The sequence below is a fragment of the Plecotus auritus genome, assembly GCF_963455305.1.
Source record: "Plecotus auritus genome assembly, chromosome: 3".
NCBI classification, from domain to species: domain Eukaryota; kingdom Metazoa; phylum Chordata; class Mammalia; order Chiroptera; family Vespertilionidae; genus Plecotus; species Plecotus auritus.
This window is the reverse complement of record NC_137772.1, coordinates 62,327,624-62,338,122: the sequence shown is the minus strand read 5'-3', so window position 1 is coordinate 62,338,122 and position 10,499 is coordinate 62,327,624. Positions and strand designations below refer to the sequence as shown.

General features: G+C 40.0%; 1 protein-coding gene across 27 annotated transcripts in view; it reads right to left on the bottom strand.

Annotated features, from left to right (window-relative positions):
* Positions 1-398: 398 nt before the first annotated feature.
* Positions 399-10,499, bottom strand: part of MYCBP2 (MYC binding protein 2) — a 308,362-nt gene continuing 298,261 nt past the window's right edge. For all 27 annotated transcript variants that reach the window (XM_080658818.1, XM_080658838.1, XM_080658842.1 and 24 more), the window contains 3 exons: positions 7,961-8,068; positions 7,193-7,358; positions 399-1,522 (listed from right to left, as the gene is read on the bottom strand). In XM_080658818.1, the coding sequence (XP_080514944.1) occupies positions 1,407-1,522; positions 7,193-7,358; positions 7,961-8,068 (390 nt within the window). In that variant the 3' untranslated portion in view covers positions 399-1,406. The remainder of the gene's footprint in view (positions 1,523-7,192; positions 7,359-7,960; positions 8,069-10,499) is intronic.

Here is a 10,499-nt window from a genome sequence, read left to right as displayed (position 1 = left end):
TATTTTATTACTGACCCTGTTTAGTATTGCCAATGCATGTGATAAAAGCAAACCGTTTATAGTCAGCTTTAACCCTTCCTTGGGTGCTTGAATTTGTAACCCAGGAGGTATAGGTGGTCATTTTCTACCACATCATCTGGGTTTTTCCCCAAAATATTAACCCAAAGTAATCTAGAGGTTTGACTTGAACAAGTCCTGCCTGCATCCCTTTCAGCTTGGCTTGGGACCACCATAGTGCCCCAAATGACAATAAATTACTCTTGCTTTCACACACTTTGGGCAATTAGAAATTGCTTGCAATGTTAAGGCACTGTTACACACCACAAAGGAAAAAAGTTCGTATAATCTTTCCCTTGAAGTATTTTTTTTTAAAGCATTATTTCTTTTATATTGATGGTTCAAATGCATCTTATTTAGACATGGGGACCTTTTGTTGATTACTCTTTCAAAAGTTCTAAAAGGTACTGATTAATAAGGTAGAGGTTGGTCAGTTTCCTAAACACATATATCTTCTACACAGTGTTCAATTAAGATGCCAACATTGTACTTCATTACTACTCTTATTTTCCCCAGTAGTTATACATGTCATGATTGTGCTGTGTTAGTAACTTTCTTTCCAAGGAAAACTGGATGGAGTTTTAGGCCTTAAAGATATTTAAATTTTGTTTCTCAAGCAACACTTTACACAAGTTTTATGCTTTATCACTGTATAAAAATGTACAGTGGTTTATTGACATGTACATTCCAATATGTTTACAGCTGCAAGATAATGAGGCACACTCAGTATTGCACTTCATTAAAATTTCAGGCTCAAACGTAACCTAGAAGTTTAAATGAAACTGCATTTGTAATTTAGTAATTATTATAGAGGACAAACATTGATATCTTTATTTACATTGTGATACTTATTACATTTATATGCCATCCTAACACAATTTTTTTTTTAAATAACAGTCTAGGAAATAAACCAGAATATTCTTCTTTTTATCCCCACCCGTGATGCAATTGTACAGGATTACAAAAAGGCAGTATACAATAAACAATGATTATTTTTCTTTTTTGCTTGAAAGCCAGCATCATTCTTAGTCCATGAGCATGGTGATTCTTTCTATATCAATTATCTATAAATGTCCAATGCCTCACAGGCCAATGACGGTAATGGCCACATGCAAACACCTCACGAGTTTGATGTCTTGGCTCAAAAGAAAATAAACCAAACTAATGGGGAAACTTTCCATAGCAAGAATTATGTACATGGTATTTGGCATCCTTCTTGCACTGTGAATGGTTCATTTTCATGGATGTAAAAATGGTCCCGTCCTTATCCTGAGCAGTTTAAACTTCACCACATCTGCTTGGGGGATGAAGGCAACTTTTCTATACATAGACAAAAGAATCTGAGTGTTTTAAAAAGTGTGAGCATTTCTGCATACTCCACAACCCAGAGCAAATTCTTCCCCAGTAGGTGGATGAACAACATGGAGTGGACATTCAGTTCCTTCTAATTGTTTGCCTTTGGGACCTGTATAAGTTTTGAAGGAGGCAAAAGCATTTAATTAAAATATATTCATATAAACCTAACATAAATATAAATCACTGGTAAGTTATTCAGAGAAATAATATGACAATGATTATGCAAATACAAAATAACCAAAGTATTTGTTCTCTAACCACAAAAGTAAAAATGTTCCCCATAAAAAACTCAACACACCAGATACATATGTTGAAGAAGGGACATGGTCCCTTAATGACAGTATCCTGCCTAGAGATAAACACTAATGATGAATTTGGTTCGTCATTTCAAAGCAAAGAGCAATGAACAAAAATGGTCACAAAAATTCCTCAATTTAGTCTAGCAGGAAATTATTCTGGATGAGAAAATACAGAGATTTTTATATAAAACTAGAGGCCCGGTACACGAAATTCGTGCATGTGGGTTGGGGGCATTCCTCAGTTCGGCCTGCGTCCTCTTGCTATCTGGGACCCCTCAGGGGTTGTTGGGCCTAAACTGGCAGTCGGACATCCCTCTCAATCTGGGCCGCTGCATGCACCAGTGACCATACTTTTCATACAGGTGAAAGGCATCTTGCTATTGTATGGGCAGCTACATTTTTTTTCCCTGATTATGAAAAGTAGTACATAACATGATCCTTCTGAGGCAGTAGTACCATTTCCCCCATCTTATGGGTGGAAAAACTGAAGCAGAGATAAGTTAAGTAATTGGCTTTGTCACACAGTTATAAGTGTCAGAGTCAGGGCTGACCACAAAATGTGCAAGCCAGAGTCCATGCACATCATCGCTGCATAATCCTGTTTTTTTCAGTGTTAAAGAAGCCTTGCCAGATTTTAATTTTTAAATCTAAGAGACCGTTCCCAATATATAGGGTAGGGTCCCTAGGCCTGGCCAGTGATCAGGGCCACCTGTGGGGCAAATGGCAGGTGGGGCAATCAGGGGCCCCTGCTGGCACCCACCTTGGCTGAAGGCCTGGCGCCACCTGCTGGCCTGCCCCGCCCCCTGATTGCTGCTGCCAGTTGCCTCCCTCTTGGGGGGCAGACGCTCAACGCAGGAGCTTCCCCTGACCTGGGGCAGCTCCTGTGTTGAGCGACTGCTCCCTGGTGGTTAGTATGCATCATAGCGACCAGTCATTCCACCATTTGGTCGATTTGCATATTAGGGCTTTATTATATAGGATATTTTTCAGATAAAAGCAAATTTTAGTGTAAGTAAGCCATGCTACCCTTCCATTTTCTCTGAAACAAAGGCATACATTGGTAAAATGGGAAGACTGATTATTAGAGTTCTTTTGAAAAATATATGGGAGGGAGATTATAGGCAAATAAAAATCAGCCTAAAATATGAATGATAATATGGAAGCAACTCTTTGGGAAAGATACATTTGTAGATAATAATCAAATGAATTAGGGTTAAAAATGCACCCCCCCCCCCATTTTTCTATTATTTAAAAGACTTGTTTTGTTCATGTGCACAAGTATCCTGGAACCAAAGAAGGTTATCAGTAAATACTGTAGAAAGGAATGGACAGAGGGATTATTTAACTTCTTAAACAGGATCTTGTTTTCATCCACATATTAATAAAAATTAATGGTTGACAGTGGTTAGAGAATCGATCCTTCTGTCTTTCTAAGTCCGTGGTCGGCAAACTGTGGCTCGCAAGCCACATGTGGCTCTTTGGCCCCTTGAGTGTGGCTCTTCCACAAAATACCATGGCCTGGGAGAGTCTATTTTGAAGAAGTGGCTTTAGAAGAAGTTTAAGTTTAAAAAATTTGGCTCTCAAAAGAAATTTCAATCGTTGTACTGGTGATATTTGGCTCTGTTGACTAATGAGTTTACCGAACACTGTTCTAAGTAAACTGCACAGCCATCTTCCTAATTTCACTGTGAGTTCTCCTTTAATTATCTACAGTTCTCTAAATGAATGGATGAATGAGCGGAATAGGAGAGATAGGAAAAGCATACCTTAATCTAAGTGTATGATCTTAGCCAGGTATTTAATCTCTCTAGGCCTTCATTTCCCATTTGTGAATGTGGGGGATAATACTAACTACCTTGTAGGCTATAAAAATTAGGCAAGAAAATACATGTGAAAATGCCCAGGATCATTGCCAGTTTCTTCCTTCTACCACCTCTCCTGCCTCATTCCTGTGATTCACAATTGTTTATAGGACAAAGTCCTTTTTGTTGGCTGACCTGGATGATCACATGCATGTATGACTGGAGGCCTTGCCTTTGCCTGGCCCATCCTCCTCCTCTCAGTGACTACCTGCCACTGTGTCCTCTGAAACACTTGTTTCAACACTAGCTAACTTCCTTTTCGTTTTTAGTATTTTAAAAATTATTTATCTCCCAAGTTCTAGCGCAGCCTTGGGCAAACTACGGCCCGCGGGCCGGATCTGGCTGTTCTATCCGGTTCTCTTGCTCTCCCCTCCGCTCCTTTACTTTGAATTTATATTAGTTCACACAAACACTCCATCCATGCTTTTGTTCCGGCCCTCCGGTCCAGTTTAAGAACCCATTGTGGCCCTCGAAAAGTTTGCCCACCCCTGTTCTAGCATGTCATAAGGGCAAAAAGCAAGACTGACTTTTCTGGTTCCTTTATTTCCAGACCACCAACCTACAACTTTCATTCAATAATCCCTCTTCCTTTCAAGCTCAAATGAGAGAGAACACTGCCTGCCCCCTTTTCATTCCCTTCACTTGCTGAACTCCAGACCTTCCTCCTACTAATGATGGCTCACATCTCTATTTTGGCCATTATCCTAAACACTCTAGCCTCACATTATTCTGATCTTGCTTCTTTCAAAGTCCACTACTTCTATTTTTTCAAAAGAAGGTTTTTAGTGGTGGAACAGTCTAACAATTTTTATTTGACATGAGTAAGTAGCAAAAAGTAGACTTACTTTAAAAACCCTCTTTATCTTACCATCTTTGTTTCTGACTAGATAATGTATCTCTCATGGTTTAAAAATCAGTAAGAAGTCACCTTCCCCTATTTCTCTTCCATCTTCCCTGTTTTCCCCAGTATTAACCAATTTTATTAATTTTTTTGCATAGCTTTCCAGTGTTTTTATGCAAATACTAGAGGCCCAGTGCACGAAATTCGTGCAAGGGGTGTGTGTCCCTCAGCCCAGCCTGCACCCTCTCCAATCTGGGACCGCTCTCACAATCCAGGACTGCTGGTTCCCAACTGCTTGCCTGCCTGCCTTCCTGATTGCCCCTAACCGCTTCTGCCTGCCAGCCTAATCACCCCCTAACCACTCCCCTGCCAGCCTGATGGATGCCTAACTGCTACCCTGCCAGCCTGATTGCCCCTAACTGCCCTTCCCTGCAGGCCTGGTCACCCATAAATGCCATCCCCTGCAGACCTGGTCACCCCTAACTTCCCTCCCCTGCAGGACTGGCCCCCCCCCACCACCAACTGCTCTCCTCTGCAGGCCTGGGTCCCCCTCAACTGCCCTTCCCTGCAGGCCCAGTCACCCCCAACTTCCCTCCTCTGCTGGCCTGGTCACCCCTAACTGCCCTCCCTTACAGGCCCGGTCACCCCCAGCTTCCCTCCTCTGCCTGCCTGGTCACCCATAACTGCCCTCCCATGCAGGCCTGGTCCCTCCCAATGCCCTCCCCTGCTGGCCTGATTGCCCACAACTGCCCTCCCTTGCAGGCCTGGTCCCTCCAAACTGCCCTCCCCTGCTGACCATCTTGTGGCAGCCATCTTGTGTCCACATGGGGCAGCCATCTTGTGTGTTGGAGTGATGGTCAATCTGCATATTACTCTTTTATTAGATAGGATAGAGGCCTGGTGCATGGGTGGGGCTGGCTGGTTTGCCCTGAAGGGTGTCCCAGATCAGGGTGGGGGTTCCCTTGGGGCGTGGGGTGGCCTGGGCGAGGGGCCTGTGGTGGTTTGCAGGCCAGCCACGCCCCCCGGTGACCCAAGCGGAGGCCCTGGGATCTGAGATTTATTTATCTTCTATAATTGAAACTTTGTAGCCTTGAGTGTAGGCCAAGGCAGACCAGGGCTGCGGAAGCTTCGCTTCCTCCATCGCCGGGGGCAACCCTAGCCTCTTGCTCTCTCCAGCTCTGTGGCTGCCGCTATTTCGGGGGCAACCCTAGCCTCCTGCTCTCTCCAGCTCTGTGGCTGCCGCTATTTCTGTTGGGATTTATTTATCTTCTATAATTGAAACTTTGTAACCTTCAGAGGAGGCAGGGCAGGCCAGGGCAGGCGGAAAGCTTGGCTTCCTCCATTGCCGGGAAAACCCAAGCCTCCTGCTTGCTCCGTGGCTGCAGCCATTTTGGTTGGGTTAATTTGCATACTCGCTCCTGATTGGCTGGTGGGCATGGCTTGTGGGTATAGCGGAGTGATGGTTAATTTGCATATTACTCTTTTATTAGATAGGATCAACATACATATATATTCATTTCTTCCTTTCTTACAAAGGCAGCATACTGTATGTACTTTTTAAAATTTAATTTTTCATTTAATACTTCTATAGATGTTTCCATATCAGTATATAGAAACTCCATCCTCTGTCTTCTTTTTTTAAAGGTGCATATTAGTTAGTGTTTAACCACCCCCTGTAGTGGACACTTGTATCATTTATGAATTTTTGTTATTACAAGCAATGCTGCAGTGAATAATCCTGCACATTTTTCCTTGTTTATTTTCTTCACATATGTAGGTATATCCCCCAGAAGTGGGATTGTTGAAGGGTAGATGTATTTGAAATTTTGAGGGGCACCTCAGGGTCTATCATTTGCACTCTAATAAAGCAATGGATGAAAGTGTGTGTTTCCCAGCTTTAACAACATTGTCTATTGTGGTGTATGTAGTTCTGTATGTATTTTCACTAATTTCAGATACATCTCATGCAAAATTCTCTTCTATGGTCACATTTACTTCTTCTTCCACTTCTCCCACTACATTAAGCCTCTTATTCCACCTCACTGTGATCACCAACCTCCTGACCTCTTCCAAACTTTCACCTCTTTAGTTTCATATTTACTTTTCTCAGCCTGATCTGCACAGATAATCATTTCTCCTGTATTTTCAGTAGCTTCTTTAATTCCCTTGGCTATCTGATGCTCACTACTGCCAGTTCCCAGTCATTCTAGATCAGGGGTGGGCAAACTTTTTGACTCGAGGGCCACAGTGGGTTCTTAAACTGGACCAGAGGGCCGGAACAAAAGCATGGATGGAGTGTTTGTGTGAACTAATATAAATTCAAAGTAAAGGAGCGGAGGGGAGAACAAGAGAACCGGAGAGAACAGCTGGATCCGGCCCGCGAGCCGTAGTTTGCCCACGGCTGTTCTAGATTAAACTAGTTGTCCACTTTATGGTGCCTGCTCCAGGCTTCTTAAAAAACAACAACACAAAATCTCTTTAAATGGTTCTGTTATCCATTATAATTTCAAACTTCACATGGCCCTTTAGTGCCAAACAGCAGTTCTTTTACTAATCTTTAGTTGAATTCCTTCTCATCCTCGAAGCAATCTGCTCCACTATAGCTCCTAACCCCACCTGTGATGAGGATCTTTTTACTTCACTCAGAAAGTCAGAAGTTCATAGAGCCAAGGAACCCCTTGGATTCTTTAGGATAGTGTCAACTAGGTTTCTGCCACTTGTGCAATCATTAAATAAAACTGGATACCATAATCATATTTAAAAAACTAAAAGCATACCTGCAGGACAGTGTGGTAGTTCTTCCTTAGGAATGCTAGTCATCCTTTGAAAATCATCATGACAAGCATTACAAAAATGTGTTGTTCCAAAACAGAAAAAGACAGCCACGGAACAGCAGTAGCGACATTTATATTCTAAAAAGTCTGTGCCATGTTTTGGACACATCTATAGCAAAAGAAAATAGACAGACACAAGATTATAGTGAATCTATTTCATTATACTTAAGATAGTCATATATAATATCACTCAGCGATTCATATTTTGAGAGTATGCAGAACTCTAAAAACTGATTGAAAAATTGATGATACCCACATTAAAAAATAATTAATAAATGTGTGGCTTTGCCCAAAAGATCTGGACAAGCTTCAAGTTCTAATCCCAGCTCCATCATAACTAATTTTAGTTATAAGCTAGCCTCTTAATTTCCTTGTGAATGTTTCCTGGTCAGCCAAGTTGAAAAATTAATATTTCATTTATCTATCAATCTCATAGGTGTACTATGAAGATTTCATTGAAGAGGAGAAAATCTAAAAGTATGAAATTTGGTGATTATTTTATGGGAAATAAATGTATAAAATGAAAATCCCATCCAAAATAGATAATATATATGAATAAGTTGGAAAATCATACATTGCTGTACACACATCAGAAAATGCTGGGGGGAAAACCTGTTAAGCCATTTCCACCATACTGGTTATATTATTTTTTTAAAAAATTAGAGGTTTAACGTTTCTAAATTGTCCTTTCTAATAAAATGGTCTACCCACCTGAGCCCGGGACACATCAGAACAAGCACCACAAATGAGCTCTCTGGGATCATAGTCATCTCCTTGTCCAGCCTCAGCATCACAGCGAGCTTCACCACCAAAATATGCCTAGGGAAAAAATGCAGTGAGATTACAGCAGGGAAAAACTCTGTCGTATAATTTGGGCATAGTGGACATAAGATCAAGAGGTCTTAGGAAATAATATTGTCTATTAGACACTCCTGGCATGTCAAGTGGATGCCCACATTGCTGCCCAGCGGGCAGAGCAGGGTAAGAAATAAAGCTACGGTTTTTCAATTCTAGAATGAATTCATGCTTACAGTAGGAAATTCAAACACTGTACTGTCAAAGCAAAATAAAAAAATAATATACAATATTCCAAATAAATATCAAAATAGGATGTTAAGAAATAAAGAAAAACTGTGTTTTAAGGGCAAAGTTTAAATAGTCTTTCATCATTTTGAAATTATAAATAACATCTTTCTTTTTATTGCTCTAAAATATGTTTAGAACTTCTCCAATTTTAATACTGTAGAACAAAAAATATGCCTAAAGTAAATATTAGTACAGAATTATAGTCCTCAGGCTAATGGGAAAGAAAAAAAAATCAATTTTAATCATATAACATTTTTTAAAAAGCAAAGGCAAATTGGGTAATTCTTCTCAGAATACTGCTCATACTTATAGAGCTATATTATATGCAAGAACTGAATAGTATTTAATACAGATACTTGAGTAAATGAAATTAAAACAAATGATTTATCTGAATTTGCTCTGGGCACAAAACAAATGAGGTCAATTATAATTGGGACAATCTAATAAAGAGGATAAACAAGATGAGTCAATATAAATCTATTATCTGTACTAGAAAACAGGTTAAAAGACAGGCTGCATTGATACAGTTATTAAATGATCTTCCACTAGCTAAATTTGGCCTCAGAAATATTTCATTTGTCCTGGGGTCTATTCCAGCTGTTTTACTTCTCTGGATTCCTTGTGTGGCTTCCTGGACATTTGACTGCCATCCTCATGGTGGCACAATATTCATTTATGATGTTTAGTACATTACACACCCATAAATAATGTATTATTATTTGTAACAATATAACTCACAAACACACAGTATTGGTCTTTCCTTGGGTGTATGTATATTTGTCTTCCTTTCTGGCTACCATCTATTTATCCTTCCCTTCATTATCTATATTTTCTTTTTGCTACACTGGGAGTGCATCTTTCATTTATTGATTCCTTTGTTCATTTATTCATTTTCTAATTAACTTAGTGTCTAATAAAGTGCCAGTAGTGGAGACAGAGAAATGAAAAAATATAGTCTTTGTCCTCATGGAACTTATCAAGTGAGGCAGAGAGATAAGTGAACCAGTAATCATAATGCAGAATAATGAGGGCTATGATGGATGTATACCAGATTTCTAAATCACGTGATGGTGATGGGTAAGCGTGGGCACACTGCAGAGGAGATGAAACCTGATATGAATACAAAAGTGTGATAGATAGTTTGGCTCTGCATGTGTGTAAGTAGATGGCAGGTGAGAGTAAAATGCAGAGCAGAAGGTAGAGAGGTAGAGAAGAGCATTTCATGAAGAGAAACTGCCTATGTGATGGCATGGAAGTGTCAGTGAGCGAGGAGACATGGCCAAGTTTGGGAAGCTGAGTTGTTCAATATTCTATAGCACAGGGTGCAAAAGGTAGCAGCTTGGGGGATGAGATGAAGGGTGGACAGGTTTACAGGCTTATAAGCAAAACAATGATGCAATCAGATTTGAGAAATAGTACCCTATGAGTAGCAGTGTAAGTATAAAGGATGGCATGGAGGCGTTAGGGGCTCCACAAAAACAGTGAAGAAAGCTGCTGTGATTACCAAAGAAAATCATCAGGGGAAAAAAACTCTCAAGACATTTGGAAACAAAATTGACAAGACTTTGTAAATTAACATTGGAGAATGAGAGAGTCAGAGTTGAACATAGTACTGGACATATGGACTTTGAAGTATGTGAGAGAAATCCAAATGTCTGAAAGGCAGATGGACATTTGTATCTAAATTGCAAAGATTTTGGAAGATCATAACATTATAGGTGGTTTGCAAAGGCATGGGTATACAGGAAGTAAATCAAAGATAAGGAGTTATTATTAGCCAAGGATCGAGTGCTGGGGAAACAAATATGTTAAGGGTAGGTGAATGCCAAGACACCCTAGGAGGGATTAAGGACAAATGACCAGAAAGGAAGGAGGATATAAAAAAAGTGTTGTCTTGGAAGCCAAGGAAGTAATAATTTAAGGAGGAAATGCTCAAAAAAGTAAGAGAAATTTATTCAAGAACTACTTGGGTTTGGAAAACAGGAGGTTATTACTGATGGGAAGTAGCTTGTGTACAGAAATATTTAATGTTTTGGAAATAGTCTGTATAGGTTAAAAAATATCCCAAAACAAATTAAGTAAATAAATTAAACTTGAAACACAGTACCAAGCATTCTCATTTTTAACTTCAGATTTAAGATGTAAGAAAAATAGAATATCAGTA